Source organism: Grampus griseus (genome assembly GCF_964374135.1).
Source record: "Grampus griseus genome assembly, chromosome: 12".
Lineage (NCBI taxonomy): Eukaryota > Metazoa > Chordata > Mammalia > Artiodactyla > Delphinidae > Grampus > Grampus griseus.
Window position 1 is genome coordinate 87,836,451 of NC_139006.1, and position 24,924 is coordinate 87,861,374.

Sequence of the window (24,924 nt, forward strand, 5' to 3'; positions counted from 1 at the left end):
TCTTTTCATCATCAGCAAATAAAGATTAGCCGGGAAGATTATAGAAAGCGTTTTCAGGCTCGTGCTGATCTCTATTCCGGAGGCTTTGTGATGATATTGATGATGATGATGGTCAAGTGGACAGTTTGATTTTTGTGTTTGGAGCTAGTTATAAAGAATCAATATTATATCAAGGGGTAACTTTCGTGATAAAGGACTTTAACCAGTCCGGCTATTCATCATAAGTCTGTAGCAAGCAGATAGGTCAAAAGAAATTATATTGCACTAAAGAGTGAGTCTTCTTATCTCTCCCATACCAGGGGAATAGGGACAAGCCGATCGATACAGTAGCTGCTGTATACTTCTTGCAATTATCAATACCTGATTTCGCCTTTTGAGGCCTGCATCTAATAGTGCAAGCTAATAATAATCGTTTGAGCCTCCCTATGGGCAAGGGAGTCAAAGTTTTAGCTGGCCATTATGGAATCATACATGCTGGAGTGCCCCAGCCGGGCCCACATGCAGCCCACATACGCGGCTCAGTGGTCACAGGAGAAGTACTTTCACATGGCTTTTTGCGTCCCTAAGTGTGAAGACGAATGGCTGCGTGCTGATGTTTCCCTGCGTGTGACAGAAAAAGACATGGAATGTTTGCCTGTGATGCCCACATGTGAGGTTGCAAGCCGACCTGGAAAGAACATACAAGACAGCTTCGGAGCACACAGACCTAGATGGATTTATATATTACACACGTGGCACCTATCTATAAAAATATTTAGACATATTTATCTCAACAGCTTTGAAAGCAGAGGGGGCGACAGCAGGAGTTGTGTGCAATGTGGACACGGCAGTTAGCTATATGTTGGGTTACTTAGGGAGAGCATTTTATTTTTACAGGGAAAGTGATTTTCAAATGGGTGAGCAAGACGGTCAGAAAAAAAAAAACATACGTATGATTTTTGGCTACACGTTTTCTAGCCCAGCCCCCCGCCCAAATGTAATAGAAAAGCAACATCTTTATAATTGGCACTTGACATGCTGTTTGCGTTGGGCTGTGGTACACCAAGCACAGATTTCCTGTTGATGGAAACATTTATCATCATGATTGCCCCAGAGTGGCAGGTGGTGTTATCAATTACCTCTTCTTACCAATAATAATATTAGTATGGTAATATCTTTGCTCAAGTGAGAACCAATTAGCAGTCACTTGTCACAGCATTAAAGACACAAAATCACGCTGGATTTAATGGTAAGGACCTAAAACAAAAGTTGGGGTGGGGGAGGAACCAGAGACAGGGGAGAGAAGGCCAGGGAGAAGAAGAAAGGAACTTTGATTTGGGAGGGGAAAAAAGAATGAAAAGAGAAAATAAAGCCCTAACATTTGAATACTCTTTTTGTATAAAGTAGCTGGGGAAGTAAGCACATTGTAAATGAAGTAACAAATGCACCTTATGCAAAACTGTCTTTTGTGGATGGAAAGCCAGTAGCTTCAGTAAACTGGGACATTAAAATAGAAGCAAGTCTCCAACATCCCCTTGTCAAATCAATCTTGCACATAGGCTTTCTGTTTTATCTGAATAAATGATACAAATTAATCAAACACCTAATTATACGTTCCACAAATGTAAAATGTACAGTATTAATTTGTAAATAATATTATTAAGTAGACAAAATAATAACGTGTCACCTCCTAAGATGAAAACAACATTGCAAGAGGAAAGACAATTAACAAATTAGATTTAATTATAGGGAAGAAAAGCAACTTTTGTTTTTGCAAGAGTGTTTAGGTATCACAGTATTTTAATAGGCAGTGGTCATGTGACGGTAGGGACTTGTGTGTCGCCAGCGCGACTCGGTGTCTGCGTCTCTGATGCACAGCTCCGGGGGTCCTCCAGTCTGGGCGTGACTGGAGGACACATCCTGTACCTCATCTGTGAAGATATTCTGCTTGACACGTTGTCGCCTGGCGATAAACCTATTGCTGGAACTCAAACTTTAGACGCCTGTGCTTTCACTAAAACTTGCTGCACTAAATAAAAACAATTAAAGAAAAGTTTCAGACCTCGGTGGAGGGAGGCGAGGAAGGGAGAACAGGTTAACTCAGAAGGTAACTCGCCTTTTATTTTCGGCCTCTACTTTTTTTTTTAATTTTATTGATCTTGAACACCCGAATCAATTTTTTAAAAGGTGCGCCACACAATTTACTGATCCGCACCATTCTGGCAGTGGCGGGGAATTTGTGTAGGTGCCCCTTTCACAGCCTCCCCGGCTCTTTCGTCCAAGTCTTTGCTCCATCTTCTCAACGAAATCCCAGCGTGGAGAGCGCGGGGGCCGAGGTGGAGCCCGCACCTTCGGCCAGGCGACCCCACCGCGCGCGCCCTGGGCGGGGACCGCACCCCACGCCGGGCCGGTCAGACCGCGAGCTCCGTGTCCTGCTCCGCGGCCGCTCACTTTGGGGGAACCACTGCGTTCACCGCAGCGCCGAGCCCAGCCTGCTGTGTCTCCGCACTTACAACGCGCAGCGCGGGCGGGCGCGACACCTCTGCAATCTGACAGCTCGCTTCTTACAGATAAAGGGCCGGGGTCTCACTTTCGCCTTCGCTGGAGGAACTTAAGATCCTCCCCACGGCCGCACACCGTAGAAAATGCAGAGCAAGTCGACGGAATTAAGCAGTGTCGTTCAGGAGTCCGGGAAAGCCCTAAGGAAATCGTGCCAGTGTGTCGGAGAGAGAGTGGGGGGCTGGGAGGGGCGGACGAATGGCTTTAGGAACAAAAAAGGTGGGGCCGGTGCGTGCAAAGCGGCCCAAAGAGGAGGAGTCGGTGACACCGGGCCAGGAGGCTGCCGGGGAGCCGGGCTCGGGCTTCCTCTGAGGGACTTCGGACGCCGCGGGAACCTACGTTTGCTTCTTTTCCCCAAAGTGTCGATTTTTGTAAAAAGAGGGAAAAAAGAGAGAATTAAGCAGGCAGTGCACCTTTAACCCGACCCACCGACGATCGTTTTGTGTTCTTTCTCTGCCGGGAAGCAGACATCTACCTCTCTGCTGCGGCGCTGCAACTTCCCCAAACTCTGGTCCGTCCTGTAAATTCTGCAAGAAACTTCCACTCTCTACCACCGCCCTCCCCCACCAACACACGTCCCTTCCTCTTCCCTCCTCCTCTCTTTGCCACTCTTTTGCCAGGAGAGTTCCTGGCCCGCTCGCCCCAAAACCCTGGCTGCGAACTTTTCACTGCCGAGCGCCTCTGCGCCGGATGCGAGAGCGTCCCCAAAATGCTTGCAGCATTTGCCAAAGTTGACAGCGCACTAGCGATACAGACCTTTCTCCCCACAGCTTAACTATAAAAGCCCTACCGTGGTGTGTGTGTGTGTGGGGGGGTAACTCTAGATTTCGAACATCTTTCAGATGTCATTTTTTTCTTTTCAAAAACAAAATTTCCTAAATGAATACGCCTGCCACCAAACAGCAAAGCAAAACCGACCTTCAGGGATTGGTTGGGAGGAGGGTGGCAAAAGTGGCGGCGGGGTCTCTTTGGAGATGATTCCAACCTGTGCACTTCCTTCCTCTGTATGATTTTCCTGCGCTTTTCCTGGAGCCCAAAGCTGTTGCTTCGTGAAACTTACACAATTAGAGGCGCGCGGGAGAACCGCGGCTGGGTAGCGGGAAGATTCTAGAACGGAAAAGCAGCCCTTGGAGAGCCGGGCGAGCGGCGCGGTGCCGGGGTCCAGCCGGGGCGGGGGATCCCCACTAGTCAGAGCCCCGCGCCCAGCCACGCAGGGAGATCGCAGCCCTCTGGGCGCCCGGGGCTGTGTGCTCGCCGGCTGTTCCCCGCCAGCACGCGACCCTGGGGGAAGCGCCGGGAGGCCATCTGTGCCAAAGCTTCGTACCAGACAGGGCCACTTGTGAGGACAAATATTATAAATTTAGGAAATGAAAAAAGACACGCTGGGGCGAGGGCACAGGCGCAGGCTCTGCGGCGACGGGGCCTGGAGCACATCCCAGCAGCCGCTCGCGATGGAGGACACGCGCGGGAATGAGCGCGCGGGAGTGGGCGACGGCGCGTGTGCACGTCTGCGGTGGGTTGCGCGCGCGGGGGCGAGGGCGCGTGCCTGACAACCCGCGAAGGTTGGGTGCGCGTGCGGGAAGCGCGCGGCGCCGGCTGCCCGGGGATGCTGGGCCGGTCCGAATGTGCGCTCCCCCTCACCTGCCCTCCCCCCACGTCGCCCCCGACAGTCCTAGAACACGGGGGGCCGCGCGCAGGACTTTTGTGGACTTGGAACTTTCAGTAACGCGGTCTCGGGGCACCCTGCGCCCCCTGCCCACGCCACAGGCGCCCCAGGACTGCACCCATCGGGCAAGGGAACTGGTGGGGGGGACACCGGAGCCCTGTCATCCCCTCCCTTCCCCTGGATTTAAGGAGCCGCTGGCGGCGGGGAGGCCCGGCGGGCGGGCGAAGGGCTGAGGCGGCCCCGGTGGCGGCGGCGGGCGGGGCGGGCGCTCAGGAGTCAAGGGGCCCGGGGGTGGGGGGGCGGGGAGACGGGGGTGGGAGCGGAGGGGAGGGAGGACGAGGGGAGGGGAGGGGAGGAGCCGCTTGGCCCGCGCAGCTTCCGAACCGGAAAGTTGGTCTTGCCGAAGTCCCGCCACCCCGGCGTGCGCACTCCGCTCCGCTCCGGCCGCGAGCCTCCGGGCCGGGCCGGCCGCCGGGGGAGCCCGCGAAGGGGACACGAGCCCGGAGAGAAGGTCCGGAGAGAGGGGACACCAGAGCCTGAGCGGGGCCGGCGCGCCGAGAGCCGCCGCGGACGAGTGGAGGCGACCGGCCGGCCCTCCGCGCCCGGAGCGCAGGAGGCTCGGCGCCCGAGCAGCCCGGCGAGACAAAGGCGCCGGCCGGAGCCCTGCCCGCGGCCGCCCGCTCCGGGAGGGGCGGCGGGCGGTGGCGGGGGGGGCGCGGCGCGGGGCGCGGGCGGCGGCGCAGACACTCTATAAAGGGGCGAGCCCGGCGCGCCGGCGGAGAGGCGCCGCGCGGACGCCGCCAAAGTTTGCTGCCTGTGCCCGGGGCCAGGCGGCCGCCGCGGCCCGCGCCGCTCCCGGCCCGCCGGGCCGCACCGGGCGCCGAGGAGAGCGGAGCCCGCGATGTGAGGCGGCGCCGGCCGCGCGCCCGGGTCCCGCAGGCGCCGGCCCCTCCTCGCCGCGCGGCCGCTAATTGCGAGCGCGGCCTCATTTGCATAGGCCGCCCGAGTCCGCTGGAGGCCGGCCAATCGGCGCGGCCCTCCGCTAATGGCCATGCATTATTCACCAGCCTAATTGCTCAGCCCCATGCGCGGCCCGCGCAACCGCCGCCGCCGCCGCCGCCCGCGCCCCGCGCCCCGCGCCCGCCCGGCCGCCCCGCGCCGTCCCCGCTGGCCGCCCCGCTGATGCCGCTTCCCCGCGCGGGGCCCGCGCGCCGCTAGCAGCATGTCTCGGCGCAAGCAGGCCAAGCCCCAGCACCTCAAGTCGGACGAGGAGCTGCCGCCGCCGGACGGGGCTCCCGAGCACGGTGAGGGCCCGCGGACCGCGGCGGCGCCCGGGGGCCTGGGGGGAGCGCGGGCGGCGGGCGCCGCGCACCGGGGAAGTTCCCCGGCTCCTGCGAGCCAGTGTCTGCCGCGCGGCGCTCGGCCCGGGCGGGCCTGCCCGGGGACCCGGTCCTCCACCGGAGCGCGCGGCGCGGGAGTGCGGGAGAAGTAAACTTGGCTCGGCCGCCCGGAGTTGAGCTGCGCACGGAGGCGCCACGGCTCTGGGACCGCTCGGAGTCCGCGCTGCCCGGCGGAGGCCGGCGGGCCGAGCCGGGCGCTGGCGGGAGGGGCCGCGCCGCCGCCTCCGCGCCGCCCCTCGGGCTCCCCGCGCCCGGACGCTGGGGCCGGCCTCGGCGATCGCGGCGTCCCCAGGGCGGTCGCGGCGGCGGGGACGCGTCCGGGGCTCACCCACCACCGGACGCGGGCCGGGGAGGCCGCTGCCGGGACAGCTTTGTTAGGCGCCCGGCGCCCTGGCCGGTGCGCGCTCGGAGCGGGTTCGCCGCCCTGACCCCGGCTGGCCAGCGGCCGCCCTGTGTGCCCGAGGGCCGCGGAGCCCGCGGTTCCGGGCGAGCCGACAAACCAGTGATCCCATTCCGAGGACAGTAGGAAGTCGGTGTCGCCTGGCCTTTCCTAATGGCCGCCTTGGGAATTAACCCCGGGGTGAGCTGCGCAGCGGCGCGGGGGGGTGGTCCTTGCACGCGGTAGGACCCCGGCACGTTTCTGGTGCCTCTCGGTTTTCTGGGGCCTCTTCCTGTTCTTTTGGAGGCGCCGCGGGCAACTCTGCAGCCAGCTGGCGGGTAGGAACTTCCTGCCCATCCAGTAGGGAAGGTAGGAGCCACGAAAGTTAGCGCTCGGCGAGGAGCCGGCTGGCCGTGGCCGCGCCCCAGCCCGGGAAGTTAGGGCCCCGGCCGCTCCGGCCTCCCGCTGCCCGCGGATCCCCAGGGGGCGGGAGGGGCGGCCGCGGCGCGATCGCGGGACGCAGGGAGACCCTCCACTGCCCCGGAGCCCGGGCATCGAGTAGTTTGTTCCCTACAAAATAGGCCGGCCAACTTTTTAGATTAACCTATTCTAAGTGGTTTAGAGCAGATACGCGTCTTTTCGCTTTGAGAATTAGCCTGCAGAAAATAAAAAGTTGAAGAGTTTAGCGTGCGGTGTCGTAAAGTTTGCAAAAGCCGGTATACGTCCGCATCGGAATGGAGAACGGGAGTAAAGACTTCTTACGCGGCTGGGAATTCAGGAATTAAACAAAATTTGAGAACTCGTGAGGGTCTTTTTGTCGCAGCGGAGGTAAGGGAGTCTTATCTGTGTCGCCTGGTCACCCAAGATTAGAACGGGAGATATGCTAAAAAGAAACGCTTGCATATGGTGGGTAGATTAAGGACAAAGAATCTTTTTGTCATGGAAATGGATTTTTTTTTTGTTTTGTTTACTTCATCACATAGAATTTCTCACACTTGGTTTGTTTTCTATTGCCCTCAATGACTACATGATCAAATGAATGGATTTATTTCTGCCGAATGAGAAAGACAGTCTTTCCTTCAAAAGAACTACATTGCATCCCAGTGAGGAATTTTAAAGCTTTATTATTGTGGCTCCTGAATAGCTTAAAATCGGCTTTCACAGCCGCCCCAAAATGCAACAATGTAAATACTTCTCAGCTTTGTAGGGTCGTTATCAAAATGTGCAATGTCTCCTTTTATTAAAGCATATTTTAATTAATAGAGTAAAACCCCTTGTATTTAACAATTAACAAGCTGAGGCACTGCTATTCATTTTTAATTTCACTTCAGAAATGAGAGCGTGGTGAACCTCCTAGTGTAAGCGTGTGGAGGGGTCCAGAGCCCTTATTTGAAAACCTAAGATGGAGTAAATTATTCACAAGTTCTCTTTTGAATTCCCCTTGTTGTCACTGAATTTATTTAGGGGTGAAACACATTCAGGTTTTTTTTACCCACCGTGGGATTAAAGTTTCTGTCAGCCTGTGTTTTTCACAATCATTCAGGGTTGTAATCAAGATATTGCCACAGTTCCTGATCGTATTTTGCAACAGGCCAGAAATAGCCTGTCTGGGGCTGAGCCTTAGTCAAGTAGTGTGTTCCCTCGATTGTTCGGGCGAACTGTTTAAAAAATAGTTCTTTCTGATTTAATTATTCTGAAGCTGATTGTTCATGGAGCATAAAAGATAGTCTGTTCTCTCTTCACTTAAGGCACGTTCACGTATAGATTGCTCTGTTGTACTGACCGTCATCAGGAGGAGAACTAAGTAAAATATTTTTTTTAAAGCTAAATGGTTGTGAAAACTAAATTACTCCAACGTGAATCAGATATTCTCCAAATTATATTCTGTTAAATGCAGTGGAAATCAACAGACTATGCATGAAGTTATAAGCGACCTAAGTTAGGTTACAGTGTTTTAGAAACGAAGTAAATAATTCCTTTGTATTCCTCTGGATGTTACATGTTAATTAAAGCAGTAGATGCCCGCAATAAAATGGAAGGTTCTTGATAATGATATGAAACACAAATATTCTATGCAAAAATTTTAGTATAATGTGGGGGGAGGCAGTCACATTAATTTACAGTAGAAGACTTTATTTCTTTAAAAAAAAGAAATCTGACTATTATCTTTCAGGCTTTGGTTTTTAGGCAAAGCAGTGAAAAGATAGCTGTCCAAAAAGCTTCAGTGCTCTCCAAACCTTATTGCAGGAATGAAATATGAGGACGTATGTAGAATGAGAAAAAGTGATAAAGATTTACGTTTAAGTTCTAAAGTTATCCTGTTGTAAAAATGTGTTTTAAGGATGACTGGGACTAAACTTACATTCCCACTAGGTACTATCTTTTAAAATTGCAAATTGTTTCATTCCTGTTTCCGAAAATTTAGAAATAAGTGGGATGCAGCTTTAGGATTAAGTTAATTAATGTATGCCACAATAATGAAATCTTTTGAGCCAGCCGAATATTTTTGTTCTAAGAAAAATTAATTAAAACTTCTAATGACGGAACAGCACTTACACTCCTACTAAGAGCTTTAAAAGGTGTTTGTTGCTGTCCTTCACTGGATAAAATACAGCTTAGGAAAGATACATTTTACTGCCCTTAGAAGGAAAGTATGTATTTAAGGAGAAACAAAAGGATATTATAATTTAGAGCAGTTTGCCATCCTGTATTTTGTTTGTTTTTATTTTCTGCCAACTCACAGTTACATGGCTATCTTAAAAATCCTTTTAAATGATCCTGTGATTTAAGACTTTACCAGTGGTGTTCATAGACCGTGTTTGAATTAAGGGGAAGAAGGCCCCCAGCCCTGGGTGAAGAGATCTTTTCTCTTTTATCTGTCTGTGCATGGCTTGCCTTCAGAGCTCTGGGCACTCACTCACACACTTACAATTCAGCATTCCAAAAGGAAACAATACAGAAGCCACTTTCTGACATCCCTAGGCAGACTGTTTTCTCTGAAACATGAAAGGTAAGGAGTAAGTTAAGCAGGGAGGGAAAGGAAAAGAAGAATTTGCGAACGTTTATTTTTTAAATGACATTTAAAATCCTAAGCTATTTAAAAATGCATAATTTGGTGGCCAATAAAAAGCATGCCAATTAATTCTCACCTTACAGAGAAAGAGCTGATTATGTTACAGTTAAGGGGTTGGTTTTTTTAGGCACATTTAAACTTCCACAGTCTACTCATAATGCAATATTTTTTGATCTGTTTAGAGCCAGAAAATGAAGAAGGTATGGACCAACAGCAGGAATTACTTACCAAGCTGATTATGTTTTGTGTACAAGATGATGGCAAAAGGAGGCCAAAGTGGGTCAGATTTCATTTTCAAGTACAATCTCTAAGAGGCTTTGCCATTCACCCCGAGATAGCTCCAAGAACGTTTTCTTTTGGGGGGAATTCAGTAAAGGTACAACCAAGGTTTCCGATCTGTGTACTGACCACCAGTTAGAATTTAGCATTCTTAAATGTAAGTATTTTATTTACATGAAATAAAAACCTTCTTAACTGTCAATGAGGTCATGCCCCATCCTTCAATGCTGCATATAGTTTCAAGGAGGATAATTTTTAAATAATACTTATAATAGGAAGAGGTTTTGTTAGTTTTCATTTTCCTTCATGATTTCTTGACCAGTTGCTAGGATACGAACAGCATATCTTAGTCTTGTGAAGATGAGGGCTAATTCTACCACTGGTGGGACAGGTTTGTAGTTACAGCATATGTGAAGTTGCCACACACTTCATATAAAATCAGGCATAAGTAAAGTCTGTGTAGAAATTGAATGTTTTACTATTACCTTACATAAACTTTTACATTTGAAAAAAAGAGCCCGGTCCTTAGATTTTTTTCTCTTGTTAAGTTGAACACCTTTATGACCTAAAGTGCAGTTAACTGTGTGATTCCCAAGCAAATAAGGCGAGTCATATCGCAGAAAGTGAGATATTAATTGAAATAATAAAATAATGTAATGGGCTCTATTTATGTTAGAGGTTAGGATTTGATCTGTTTGTTGAAGGCAAGAGTTCTCTGGGCTGAGCCATTGCCCACCAAAGAGACCTGAGGCTGCCAGGGTGGCGTCCAACTCCGCGGTGCCCTCCGTGGGCCTGTCTTTTCCGGTCATCCCAGATTCGTTATGCTAACCATCGGGGACCCCTCCCTTCCTAATTCCCGGGAAGCCTTGGGGCCCACACAGCGTCCAGCCTTGGTGGCCTGGGGTCTGTGGGAAGGAGGGCGTGCAGAGGGCTGGCAGCTTCCCACCCATCTCCGCGAAGGTGGGTGGTTCAGGGTGCTGCTGCGACAGACCTGCTGACTTAACCTTTGCCTGCTTTGCCCTGCCGGGGGTGGCCACTAGATGTCAAGCTCATAATACAATGAGTGCATCTGTGCTGTTGACCTTGGCAACAGGACTCACCAGTGTTCTGTTAAGTGTTAACACTGGCTCCGAGTGCGGACTGGGGACCCACGAGTTTGCTCTGTGCTGCTCGGTTTATCAAATGCCCATCTAGTGCAGCACAAGTGTGTATAGTGCTCAAAGAGGGAGAGAGAACCGTTTTCTTTTGTGTGGCTGTTACATCTTGAACTGTTTAATTAACCCTGCAGGTGCCGTGGCGCTTGGTCTTCATTCGCCGGCGTTCTCGGTCCTCTTTTCCAGAGTGCCCTCTTCACAGCACCGTTTGGTAATTGAGTTAGGGCTCTGCACTGCAGAGCCGCTAGCTTCAACCCCCCAGGGCAGGGCTTTTCCTGGATGATTTTTCGCATGTGTGTAAACTTCGCCCGTAGAAATGGAACAGTGCGGTGAGGTGATGACAAATCATGGAAATGATTTAATGACCTAACCCCGAGTGCAAGCAGTCCGAGGGTTACAGTTGATCGGCGCCTTGTTCCCGGACACCGTGTAGTTCCTGCTGCTCTGGGGCTGTTTAGACCCAGGTGTTTATACGTCTAAGTGGCTTTGCTTATTTATGTGTTTTTATGCGCGGTGGATTTGAAAAGTAACGTGTCGAGGCCCGTAGGCGCTTCCGCAGAGGGGTGTCGTGGAGCAGCACGTTTAATTTCATGTGTGAGGTTAAACCTCCGCCTCTGAACCGAAGGTGACCCTGCACAGACCTTGTTTTTCCCCCTCCCCGAGCTTTGATGGAAATTGTTTGCATTTGCCGCCGTATTCCAGGTTTGGGCGTTCTCGGTGAGGCAGAGTGATACCCGTGTATTCATCGTAAGCAAGATTACAGCGTAACATGTGAGTGAAAGAACTATTGTGCAACCTTAAAGTGTAACAAACATCTTATTATTTGATGCAGCAGATAGTTAACACAAGTGAACGTTGTGGCCGCTTTCCATCTGCGTGTGTCCATAAAGGAAACAGTGTTTCCCCTCCCTGGTGCATCACCCCACAGATGAAAAACCGCAAATGTTTTAAACAGAAGACGTTTGGCGCCTGTGCCACAGGTGGTCCTTACTTAACAAATTTGAGGCGTGGGCCGCTGAGTCGGCGGAAGCGGCCTGCGGGTCAGTGCGGCTTGGGCGAGGCACGAGCGCCCTCCGCTGTTCCGCTCCGAGCTCACACGCTTGGAGGTCTAGGAAAAGGACAAAATTTTTCTGTTGCGTCTGGAATTTCTTCTACATTGTTAAACACGGTAGGGGTCTCTATTTGTCTCCTCCTGCTTCACAGCTTGGGCTCAGTATGTGATAATTCATCTTTCTTTATGGGATTCAAAGCTATCATAAGGAGTTAAAAAGAATTAATTTGCAAGAAAATAGTGTCTCCTAACAATTTGGGAAAACTTGAAAAATGCTTCCTAGATTTTCAGGGGATGGAAAAGGCACAGGAGAAAGTAAGGATTCCTTTCCTAGAGACCCACGTGGCATTTTCAAGTTACTGATTAAAGTGGAGAAGTTAACATCCCTTTTCCCGGTAAGGAACGTTTGCTTCTCTTTTCGTTAATTGTAAGGGATTTAAAATGCATAGCAAAAGGGTGGCAGAATGAAGGTGAGGGTTTGGGCCTGATCAGCAGAATTATCAAACACCTGTTTACTGCCCTTTGTAATTCGGTTACTGATTTGCAAGGCCCAGCCTCCTGGAAGGAGAGAATAAGAAAGCCTTGCTGAGAACTGCAGTTTGAATTTTTTAAAGAAAGCATCTGGTCTCAAATATTCTTATCTATGTTACAGGCACGCTTTTAACTCGTGGCTTTAAAAGATCATCGTGAGTGTAAACATTCTGTCCATCTTCTGCCACGTCGTTTTTATTTGGAAGGCCGCATATGCTGTTGCAGGCAGCGAAGACATGATCCTTGTATAACATGATCCTTGTGTATTGTATAGCAGACCAGGAATCGGAGCTGAGAGAGCAATGGGAAGGGGATCCTTTCACACCCAGAGTTGTCCTAAGAATAGGGACATTTTTGCTAAACGTTTTCTGCATTTTTTATCAGTGAGAAGGAAAAAAATCATGTCATTTTAAGACTGCTGTTGGAGCTGTTTTTTGGTTGGAGGCCTCTCTGAAAGGCGGTGGCACCCTTTCCCCCTCCTGCAGCCCCCAGAGGCGGCACGCTTACTCAAGAACGTTTGAACGGTGAGGCTTAGAAGCGCTGAAAATCTCAGGCATAAATAGCAAGCGTGGGGCTAGCTGTAGAAACGAATTGCACGTTTCCTCTCCACCTGAAACAGCTTCCTCTTCTAGCCTCCGTGCTTTTCGCTCCTCCTGACTGCGTTCAGGAGGACAGACTCGGCGTTACGTGCAGACACCCGGCTCACAGCCATGGCTGGTACATCCTTGGTGTTAGCAAAGTAGAGAGCTCTTTCCAATACGTCTTCTTCCTCGCATTGGTAGCCCGCGGATACAGCAAAACTGGGTGGTACTTTCAGAAAGTAACCTCAACCAAATATTCCCGTTAACCAAGAAGGGAAGACTCTTGGCTAAGTTCTGTTACTGGGCGCATTCATTGGTTGGCATTTTTCTTCACTAGTTCTAAGAGAACCCTGGTGCACTGTAAGGCCCCTGCCTATTTACAGTTTGAAGTCTCTTAGTTACTGAGGAGCCAGTATGCAAAAAGTAAATTATTTCGACATTAATGATAATGTTAACAGTGCTTGTTTTTCAGTTCCCCCTTAAAGGAAGAAAGAATTTTCCCATTGCATTGGAAGTAAATTTCTCAAACCTTGTACTGTTGTTGCAGTGGCTTTGACGTGGTTTCACCTTGAAACAAACTTTTTTGAGCCATGTCAACAAATGGATATAATAACTTCTATTTTTAGAATGAAAAGCCAGTTACACATGTAAATTTAATTGAAAGGTTGTTGGATACATTCAAATCCGACCTAATACTGGCTTAAAACAATGGCAGGATTAAGGGCTTTGGAAGTTGCATGATAAAATTTGGAGCTGCTGTCAGATCTCTCCTATATGGGTTTTCTAGTTATATAGACAGCATTTTTTTAAAGATAACTGCTTCCAGATGAGCACATCTACACTGTAACACGATGCACGTAATCACTGTAACGGAACTGCCATCGAAGCAAGTTACAACAACTTACTTTGCATCTCGCTCTCCTGAATGTGGCGGAAGGCCGCTGCTTTCACTCTGGACTCAACTGCAGTCTTGCTGCTTCTGAAGAGCTGTGTCCCTAGTGAAACAGGCTCGTTTTGGTTCTCCCCTACCAACCAATTCAGTTGAAGTGCTTGTTGTTGTTTGAAAACATTCTTAAAATATGCACCCAAAATTTCAATTGCACACATGACGTATTAGAGGCTTTTCATTTGCATTCATTGTACTCAAGACTGTCTTGTGAAATTTGTGCTTCTCTGTAACTTTTATGGAATGCTAATCCTACTGAGATTTTGATCGTGAAACAAGTGGAAATAACAGTTGAAGTGATCACGTTATGGTACTTCATACAGACCCCAGTAAGAAAAATTACAGGTGGTGATTCTAAATTATTTGCCCCCAATAAAAAATCTGAATTGTATTGAAGAATGTTTTTCCCTCGCTTATTGTAGTTTTTAAAATATGTTTTCGTTAAAAGGCAAATTTATTATGAAACTTGGGTTATAAAATCCAACAATTATTTGTTTTGTTAGGTTCACTGACATAACGAACTAACAGGTCCCAAATGCCATTTTCACCCAATTTCCTCCCTTGGGTTTTGCTTTCCTTCTTCAATTTTAGAGGAATACAGTGGAGGCTTATATTACTTTGACAAGAATATCTTCACTGTGTTTAGGTAACTATCAATTTGCGTTAAACAAAATGGCTTATTATTTGGTAAATAGTACTTAAATATTATTCTATGCACAGTTTCTACAATGGAGAAATAATTGTAATTTTGCTAACCTGCCAATGGGAGAAGAAGAAAATTACCTTCCCAACTTCCATGAGTTTGGAGGTGAACCCAAAATACTTAACACATGGAAAAAACCAATAGAAATGTAAAAATTTATCTTTAAAGTAAATAGAGATTTCTTTGGGCTGCTTAAGACCTGTGAGAAAAGTACAGTGTAAAATAAAAGTCCTGTTTCTCTATTTCACACGCCACAGTTGTTACAAAGAAAATCTGGGAAATGTTCCTCTGTAAAGATATAATTTATTTATAATTAGTTAATTCTTCCAACAGTCAACGCACTTTACCAGAAATCAGCCTAATTTTTAAGCATTTTCTCAGTGAATTGTCCCTAAGCACGTATTCCATGTGAAAAAAAAAGTATTCTTTTATAGCACAGGGAACTATATGCAATATCTTGTAATAATCTATAATGGAAAAGGATCTGAAAAAGAATATATATATAAAACAAATATATATATATAAATTAACTGAATCATTTTGCTATATACCTGAAACTAACACAACATTGTAAATCAACTGTACTTCAATAATAATTTTTAGGAAAAAGAATTCTTTGGACACAGTATACACTGTGTTTGTGTCAAATTTTAAATGTATGTACCATGTGAATGCTTTTGTATACCATGTAAGTTATACATTTTTCTTCTCCAAGGAATAAATGTAAAAAACATTTCAAGAAATTAGCAATATTTAATTTCTTGGTGTTTTTCTTTTTAAAAAGTATTAAAATTAAAAAGCTCTGTGAAGAGTACGGCAGGCCTTCTGTATCATAGCTTTAAAGCGGTAGTGTTCAGTTATGATTAATAATTACACTAGTTCATGATGTACCGTAACACGGCTTCCAACTTGAGTGCTTGGTGCAGATGAACTTGTTTTTAACGGCCACTTACGTTTTTAATATGTGGGTCCACAGGAGAACATTCCACTATTGTAAAGAAATTTAAAAGCAGAGATTCTTTGCACTGTGTGATAATGTTTAAACTACATAACTAAAATTTGAGATAGCCCCTGTTTTCTAATCAGTCATTAAGAAATTATTTACCTGAAGAGTTGAGGGGTTTTTCCTGCCCTGTTCCATAACCTTTGCAGGTTTCAGATGAGTTTTTGCATACATCGAACAAAGTTAAGTACTCCGAGTATTTATTTTGTTAACGCTCCTATCTGCAGTATCAATCAGCTGTGTCTTTGCTTCCAGCTACACTCAACCTCATTACAGACACCTATTACATTCCTCCCTCATACGGTAATGAGACTTCTCGCAGTCTGAGCTTCAGCACCGAATTCAGTTTAAAAGTCTAGCAGGTCCTTACGGGCTGCAAGCTCTAACTTCTTTTCCCCTTCAAATGGTTGAGCCAGTTAAGAAAATGCTAATTGAACACTGCTAATCATTTTTTAAAGACAAGTATAAATTACCTGGAAATAGCAACCTCATGGAGAGCAGCCTGCTAGCCTCAAAGAATAGTTTGACCTTCTTTTCCAGTAGAGGGACTACATATTCTTACAGGATGTTTTTTTACAAATCAGATTTCTCTACTGAGATCAGTGCCGAATCCTTCTCCTAAAACTCTAAAAGAGAAAACCTGGAGCCTTCTTAGCAAATCCATTTGTCGATGTTTCAATAGTAAACGATTTCCGGGGACGCAAACTTGAGGATGTGTGGCTCTCACACTCAACTATGCACGACAACAAAGGGCCGATTTGCAGCTGTCATTTGTCTCCGTTCAAGCTGATTTGTTGCTGTCACTCCATCCACAAGTTGACAAAAAGCAGTCGCAAGGCAGTGCTACCCAGGCCGGCATGTGGAGCCTGAGGAATCGTTGAACGCTGCCTGTCACCCCAACGTCCCAAAAAAGTAGGAGCTGGGAATGTCATCAGATGTTGATTTCTTGTTCCCGTATAGCTATTTATTTGATCAGGTGTGAATGAGAATTGTTGATTAAACAGGGCTGTTATTCGGCAGAAGAGGGTATAGGAGTCAGGAAGTCGCTGCCTACAACAGTAATTAAACATGTGTAACCAATTAGAGGCTTTCCACTATGGCACAAGTATATAATTTGCTATGTCTTTCTATGAGAATGGATGAAAATAGGTACAAAAAGTGTGACTACAACATTCTCATGTTAAACATGTCAGCATAAATGAACTTTAAATATATAATTTCTAGTTTGTTAGCAGTCTGCAGAACACGATTGGCCAGTAACAATAACATGTAATTTCGGTTCATTTAGCCAAGAAATATTGCATCTGACAGAGCCAATTAATTGTATTAAACGTGATTAATTTTAGGCCCAGACTATATTGATGGTATTCATTTGGCAAATCCTGAAATGTAGAAATGTACCCTCTCTGGAGGAAAGTCCGATGGCCGAAAAGATACAGGATTGATCTGTTGATGAAACTACAAGGTGCAGAGACTGTTTCTGAGCAGAGACGTAAGAAGTGCTTCTATATTCTCTGTTATATTTACAAATGCAAGTATTTAGCTGAAATTTCCTCCATGAAATAAATGCCCATTGATCTGAAAGCTTCTGCAGAATTACATCAAATCTCTAATGTCTCGGCGCGGCATAAAGATAATAAATCTTCGTGGTCCAAGCCCGGGAGAGTGGCAGCGGCCGGCTCTCCTGTCAGGTGCTGACGTGAGTTTGAAAGGTTACAGATTAGTTTAGCAATGTTAAGTGAACTGGCAAAGGCATCTCTAATTTTGCTGGAAATGAGGAAGCCCAGTGGTCGGGGGAGTCCTAATGAGCCCATCGAAAGCTGGCTTTGTACCCAGCAGACAGGGTGGTTGCAGATTGTATGAAAATATTGGAAATCAATGGCGTCTATGGAATTTCATTAAGAAGCGGTATCCACAATTGATAGAGCCTCATAATTCGATGGATGGTGCTAAGAAAATGATTAGCTAGCTAGAAAGAGTCATAGGATACGCGTGCCGGGACGTCAGAAATGTTGAAGTGGGGTAATTTGTACAAAATAAAAAATATTGATTTTACTTATGTGCAGAATTTTGAGATGGAGGGCAGGCTGTCTCGCAAGGCCCTGGCTGATGTAATGTCTTGCTTTTCCAGCGGCCCCCGGGGAGGGCGCCGAGGACGGGGACAGCGGGAACGAGAGCCGGAGTGGAAGCGAGGAGACGCACGTCTGTGATAAGTGCTGCGCCGAGTTCTTCAAGTGGACGGACCTCCTGGAGCACAAGAAGGCCTGCACCAAGAACCCCCTGGTGCTGATCGTCAGCGAAGATGAGCCGGCCCCGCCCTCTGAAGAGTTTCCAGAACCTTCTCCGGCCAGCTCTCCCAGCGAGCACACGGAGAGTGAGGCTGCCGAGGAGACGGCCCCCACAGAGGGCGGGGAGGGCGGGGAGGTGAGGGCCCCCGAGAAGGAGGACGAGCCCATGGAAGTGGGCCCCTCCGTGGACAAGAGCTTCCAGAGCCCGGGCCCCACGCACGCAGGGAAGCCACCTCTACCTCAGGTCCCCGAACCGGCCCCCGTGGCCGCCTACAGCATGCCAAACACCAACGTGACGCTGGAGACCCTCCTGAGCACCAAGGTGGCCGTGGCACAGTTCTCCCAGAACACGAGGGCTGCAGGAGCCGTGGGATCCAGCGGCGGGGTGGCGGCCGTGGCCATCCCCGTGATCCTGGAGCAGCTCATGGCCCTGCAGCAACAGCAGATCCACCAGCTGCAGCTCATCGAGCAGATCCGCAGCCAGGTGGCCATGATGAACCACCAGCCGCCGCGGCCACCGCTGAACCCCAGAGCGGCCACGGGGGCCCAGAGCGCCCCGCTGCCCACCTCCGGCCAGCTCCCGGGGCTGGCCGCGCACTCGGCCCTGCAGCTCTCAGCCGGGGCCGCCCCCGTCCCCACGGCACCCGGCCCTGCCACCCAGCCGGCCGCCTACGAGGGCCCCCAACACCTGGCCCAGCCGGCGTCCGGAGCCAGCACTCCGCACGTCCCGGGCGGGGGCCCCTCCGGCCCCGAGCCCGGCGCCCCGGCGTCCTCCGGCGCGGCCCCGGCCTCCACTGCCCCGGCCCCGGCGGTCAGCGCCTCCGGCGCCCCCTGCCGGCCGCAGAACGCTTCCACGCCCCCCGCCCTGGGGCCCGGGCCCCTCCTCAGCTCGGCGCCCAGCCTGCCAAGCCCACTTCTACCTCAGACCTCCGCCGGCAGTGTCATCTTCCCCAACCCGCTGGTCAGCATCGCAGCCACGGCCAGCGCGCTGGACCCCCTGTCGGCCCTCATGAAGCACCGCAAGGGCAAGCCCCCCAATGTGTCGGTGTTCGAGCCCAAGGCCAACGCCGAGGACCCCTTCTTCAAGCACAAGTGCAGGTTCTGTGCCAAGGTGTTTGGGAGCGACAGCGCCCTGCAGATCCACCTGCGCTCCCACACGGGCGAGCGGCCCTTCAAGTGCAACATCTGCGGCAACCGCTTCTCCACCAAGGGCAACCTGAAGGTCCACTTCCAGAGGCACAAGGAGAAGTACCCCCACATCCAGATGAACCCCTACCCCGTCCCCGAGTACCTGGACAGCGTGCCCACCTGCTCCGGGATCCCCTACGGGATGTCACTGCCCCCGGAGAAGCCGGCCACCACCTGGCTGGACAGCAAGCCCGTGCTGCCCACGGTGCCCACGTCGGTCGGGATGCAGCTCCCGCCCACCCTCCCCGGCGTCAGCCTCGGCAGCTATGCCGACTCCCCCAGCCTCACCCCCGCCAGCCGCTCCCCGCAGCGGCCCTCGCCGGCGTCCAGCGAGTGCCCCTCTCTGTCCCCAGGCCTGACCAGCTCCGAGGTGGTGACCGCCGAGTCCCCGCAGCCGGCACCCGGCGGGTCTTCCCTGCCCAAGACCGAGCCCATGAGCCTGCCTTGCACAAACGCCAGGGCGGGGGACGTCCCCGCCACTGGGCAGGTGTCTGCCGCGTCCGCCCTCGCGGACAGCAGCCTGTCCCCCGGCCTCTGCAGCCCGGTCCTCCCGGCCGGCGCCGAGCAGTTCAAGGCCAAGTTTCCCTTCGGAGGGCTGCTTGACTCTATGCAAACGTCCGAAACCTCCAAGCTGCAGCAGCTGGTGGAGAACATCGACAAGAAGGTGACGGACCCCAACCAGTGCGCCATCTGCCACCGCGTGCTGAGCTGCCAGAGCGCCCTGAAGATGCACTACCGGACGCACACGGGCGAGCGGCCCTTCAAGTGCAAGATCTGCGGGCGCGCCTTCACCACCAAGGGCAACCTGAAGACGCACCTCGGGGTCCACCGCGCCAAGCCGCCGCTGCGCGTGCAGCACTCCTGCCCCATCTGCCAGAAGAAGTTCACCAACGCCGTGGTCCTGCAGCAGCACGTTCGCATGCACATGGGGGGGCAGATCCCCAACACGCCACTGCCCGAGGGCTTCCAGGACGCCATGGACGCCGAGCTGCCCTACGACGAGAAGGCCACGGACGCCCTGAGCGGCTACGACGATGACATGGACGAGAACTCCCTGGAGGAGGACGCCGAGCTGAAGGACACGGCTGGCGACCCATCCAAGCCGCTGCTGGCCTTCTCAAGCTCCTGCCCGCCCTCCCCGCCGTCCGTCATCTCCAGCATCGCCGCCCTGGAGAACCAGATGAAGATGATGGACTCGGTCATGAGCTGCCCCCAGATGACCGCCCTCAAGTCCCTGGAGAACGGGTCCGGGGAGAGCGACCGTCTGAGCAACGACTCCTCGTCAGCTGTGGGCGACCTGGAGAGCCGGAGCGCGGGCAGCCCGGCCCTGTCCGAGTCATCCTCCTTGCAGGCCCTGTCGCCCGGGAACAGTAACAGCGAGAGCCTGCCTTCTAAGTCCCCGGGCCTCGGCACCCAGGAGGAGCCGCCGGAGCCGCCGCTGAAGACGGAGAGGCAGGACAGCCCGCCCCCCGGGCCCGAGAACGGAGGGGCGCTGGACCTGACGGCCCCCCACCCCGGCCGGCCGGCCATCAAGGAGGAGGCGCCCTGTAGCCTGCTGTTCCTGAGCCGAGATCGGGGTAAGTGTGCGAGCACCGCGTGTCGTGTCTGTGCGAAGCCTTTTGCTTGCAGGAGCGCGCTGCAGATCCACCTCCGCAGGCACACCAAGGAGCGGCCGTTCGTCTGCGCGGCCTGCGGGCGCGGCTGCTCCACCCTGGGTAACTTAAAGCAGCACTTGCTGACCCACAGGTTGCGCGAGCCGCTTCCCCAGTTGCTTGACCCCAGCTTTGCTCTAGGTCCCGGCCAGGGCACCCCGAGCCTGGGTCCCGGCTCCGCACCCGCCACGATCAAAACGGAAGTGAACGGGCACAGCAAGGCCGGCCCCTTGGCCGAGGGCCCGCCGCTGCCGGCTCCCATCCAGGTGCCTGCGGGGCCCCCGACGGTGATGAGCCCCGGCCTCGCGCCCATGCTGGCCCCCCCGCCGCGCCGGACGCCCAAGCAGCACAACTGCCAGTCGTGCGGGAAGACCTTCTCCTCGGCCAGCGCCCTGCAGATCCACGAGCGCACCCACACCGGGGAGAAGCCCTTCGGCTGCACCATCTGCGGGAGAGCGTTCACCACCAAGGGCAACCTCAAGGTGAGGGCCGCCCGGGAAGCCCCTGCGTCCACCTCCCGTGGTCCTGGCCAGGGGCACGGCTGCTGCCGAGCCCCCGAGAGACAGCGCGGCGTGTGCCTGCGTGGCGTGTGGTGTGAGCGCGCTTGTGTGTCATGGGTGAGTCTGCACCGTGTGTGTGCCTGCGTGTGCGCGTTGCCTGCGGTGCTCCCACGCGTGTCCGGTGGCAGCGAGGAGCTTGCTTTCCACGCGGGCCCGGCCTCCCCTTGAGGGCTGGTGCTGCCTGCGTGGCTGCAGGGCGTCGGGGTGACGCTCGCTGGCTGACAGGGCAGGCCCAGGGCCGGCGCTGCCCGGAGGCCAGTGGGACGCTGACACCAAGAGAACCGGGCCTGTAGATGCTCGCGGGTGACGCCAGTGATGCAAGTCCCGCCCCGAGGCCAGGGGTCAGATCTGTGGTTCTGGCCACTTGGCTGCCACAAGGGCCCAGCGGGCACCTGGGAGAAGCTTCCCAGCCTGAGGGCCGGGGGAGGGGAGGACGGTACAGCGACGTCACGACGTCACGTTTGCGTCTGAGGTACGGCCACGCCGCCCGTTTTCCCCGGAGGTGTGGAGTGTGTGGCCGGGCACCGAGGACCCGTCCAGGGCCGTGCCCACACCCTCAGGGGAGTGTGCCGCTTTGCAGCCCACGTCAGGCGCCTGCGTGGGTCTCAGTGAGCCCTCGGGGACCTGTGGCCTCCGCTTGCTGGTAGCGTGAAAGCCGCCTGAGGGCTCTGCTGACCACAGGTGCCCAGACGGGAGAAAACCAGGCACGGGCACAGTGAAGCCAGGGGTTCTGGGGGGCGGGGCAGGAGCTTCGGGACCCTCCGGGTGGCCCGTGGGTCTGACGCCTTAGGGGGGAAATGATTCCATCCAGCTGTGCAGCTCTGTGTACTTGACAGAAGGAAACGTTGCAGGTTCAAATATAAGATGCTCAGGAAAGCTCACCTAACAAGTTTGTTGTCCCAAAGGAATGCTTAGGCTGGGGAAGAGGGCAAGGAAAGGAGCTAGAGGGAGTCCCCAGGTCCCCGGGCGTCTCTGTGACCCCAGGGCTGGGTGCACTCACGCCCAGGTGTGTCTCGTGTCCCCCGCAGGTGCACATGGGCACCCACATGTGGAACAACGCCCCTGCCAGGCGCGGCCGCCGCCTGTCGGTGGAGAACCCCATGGCCCTGCTGGGTGGTGACGCCCTGAAGTTCTCCGAGATGTTCCAGAAGGATCTGGCTGCACGGGCCATGAACGTGGACCCCAGCTTTTGGAACCAGTACGCCGCAGCCATCACCAACGGGCTGGCCATGAAGAACAATGAGATCTCCGTCATCCAGAACGGAGGCCTCCCCCAGCTCCCAGTAAGTCTCGGGGGAAGCGCGCTCCCCTCCCTGGGCTCCCTGGCTGCCGGGCTGGACAAGGCGCGGCCTGGCAGCAGCCCGCCCATCGCAGGGCTGGACAAAGCCAAGTCGGACGCGGGAGCCGGCCGGCCGTTCACGCGGTTCATTGAGGATAACAAGGAGATCGGGATTAACTAGCCACGTCCCTGCCCTGTGGGTCCCCTTCCCCATTCACCCAGAGCAGGAAAGACGTCACCGGGTGGCTGCCCGAGGTGGCCTCACCCGCTGCCCGGTGCGCCTTTCGCCGTGAGCTTGACCGTCCTCGAGAACTCGGCAACCTTTGACATAGATTTAAGTCGAAAAGAGACGTCCTCGGAGAGCCACCTTGGGAACAGGAGGGGCTCAGAGCACATCCATTCCGTCCCTCCAAAGCCCAGCAGTGCCCAGAGGGGGCTCCCCGCCCTATTCCAGGAAACTCGTTCAGTGGTTTTGTTCGAATTAGTTAGAAACTTGAACTCTGTCCTTAGAACTCTTATCTCGAAGACGTGGTCTAGTGCTCCCGGCGCCGTGTAGCATGGCAGTACCTTCGTCTGTGGTATTTATGATGTTAAGATGATGCGGGTAACAGACAATACAGCCCAACTTTAACGGAAGCTTCTGTACTGCAGAATACATCTGGCTGTGTGATTTTTGTTTTTTAAAGCAAGATTTGTTTTACTATAAATAAGTGGGTTATTTCCATGCAGGCAAAATTGTGAAGTTCTGTTAGGAAAGAGCATGCTTTTCGTGTGCAAGCACCTGTCAGTAACAAGCCTTTTTTTTTTTTTTTTTTTTTAATTTAAATGTTTGTAGCTGCTATGTGGATATAGTGTTCTCTAGTGTGGTGTGTAGCCCAGCAGTTGGGAACAAGTTACAGACAGACACCACCGTGAATTATTCACAACGTTATAGCAGTTGTGAGTACATATCTCGCATTATCAAACCTGTACAATAAAAAGGTAATGTTTGTATAATGTGGTTGAAAACTCTTAATTTATACTCTTGCACTTTTAGTATTTTGTATTAGGGAGGTTTGTCTATAATTGGAAAATTTTAAAAGATGTAAAGTATTTTATAAATAGTACTTTGATTGAAGGAAAATGAAGAGAAAAAAAAAAAAAAAAAGCTGTTACAGTCTTAGGTCAGACGGTATGAGAAATCTGTGCTCCTTAACCGGAAAAGCCTCCAAGACTTGTCAGTTCCTCAATAAACTAGGGCCTGCTGTTTCTTAAATTAAATGATTTAACTTTTCTACGAAGCCCGTTTAAAAACTTGACCACCCTAAGAAAACTTTGATGAATTCATCTTAGGACCGTGACACCAGTACAAGCCAGGAAGTAAGCAAGAGAGCACTGCATAGGTATGACGCTACTGTAGCCTCTGCTCTCTTTCTCGCACGCCCCCCGAACGAGAGTTTGACTGCCTGCGCGGCCTGCTTTTGTGCTCAATAAACTGCAGAGAGGTGTCGGGTGTCAGGCAGTATAATCAGTCATAACTGGGACGTTTTTCTGAGTTCCTGATTTATTTATTATCTTCTCAGATGAAAACAAAGCACACTGTCATCTGATCAAAGCACAGTCTCGTGCTGGTGATTCTGCCATTGCCCCGTGTCAGGAAAGGGCCCTGGGCAGGTGCCAGGCGGCGGGGCTGAGCCAGGCCCACACGGGAGTGTTGTGTGCTCTACCTCATTTTGTGCGTTGCAAGCATGCTGGAGTCTGAGACCGGGAACTTCCTCTGGCAGTGCTGTCCTAGGTCGTCGTGGGTGGCCGGGTGACAGTGCGAGGGGCTGAGTCCCCGAGGAAGCAGTCGAGCCTTCTCAGTTGAAACCGAGACATAGGACCATCTTTCCAACACAGCCACAGCAACAAGTCACATCGTGTCACTGAACAGAGTTTCAAAGACTCACAGATAAGCAGACCTAGCCGTGATCTCTGTCGGAAACGAACCCTGAACTCTCCAGCTCTGTTTCCCACGCGGGTGGGATGGCGTGTGCCCGGGGTACCCTCTCCTCTCACGGGATGGGTCGGGGGGTCCCAGCGTCGGGAAGAGAAAACAGGTGCTTGGTGTCGCTGTGTTTCAGCAGTGAATGTTCTTATTATTTATGTGTCCTTTTTGCTGTGATTTTTTTTTTTTTTTCCTTTTTGGTTAGTATTTGGTACCATGTAGTGTTCTCTCCTCGCAAAAGGGTGTGTATATAACGTAAGAAAAGAGGAATGTAAAGTGCTGTAAATAAGATGGCCCATGACGGGACAGTGAGACTGTCCCCACCCTGTGCTCAGGGCGAGGCTGTCCCTCTCCGCATGGTGAAGAGACACTATTTTTCTATTGCAACACCGTGTAGGGCCAGGGGCCTCCCTGAACCAGTGGAGAATTGTTACCCAGATCCAATATTTTTTATGATGAAATCTGTGGCTTGACACATCTACTGATTGAAATGGATGTCTTAGTCTAGGTTCCTATTTTTGTCATACGGAATTGAATAAAATGCAGGATGTAATATGATTTCTGAATGGCGTTCCTTGATTATTCTAATGGAGAAAGTGGAATTTGAGGTTACGGTCATTGATGGTGGACGTATATTCGTGGTGTTTCTCCAAGGAAAGTCACTGGGTTCTGAGAGCTTAGATCTAT

The 24,924-nt window shown here is 51.8% G+C and overlaps 1 protein-coding gene across 2 annotated transcripts; it reads left to right on the forward strand.

The window, feature by feature from the left end:
* Window positions 1–5,426: 5,426 nt before the first annotated feature.
* On the forward strand, window positions 5,427–22,452 carry SALL3 (spalt like transcription factor 3; the record flags this gene model as incomplete). Of its 2 annotated transcripts, XM_082668063.1 has the most annotated exons (4): window positions 5,427–5,508; window positions 17,436–20,357; window positions 20,574–20,914; window positions 22,021–22,452. In XM_082668063.1, 4 exons carry the CDS (start codon window positions 5,427–5,429, stop codon window positions 22,450–22,452), a joined length of 3,777 nt encoding a protein of 1,258 aa, XP_082524189.1. The 2 variants fall into 2 exon arrangements, with proteins under 2 accessions (XP_082524189.1, XP_082524188.1); XM_082668062.1 differs by having other exon boundaries at window positions 17,436–20,914.
* Between the last annotated feature and the right edge of the window lie 2,472 nt (window positions 22,453–24,924).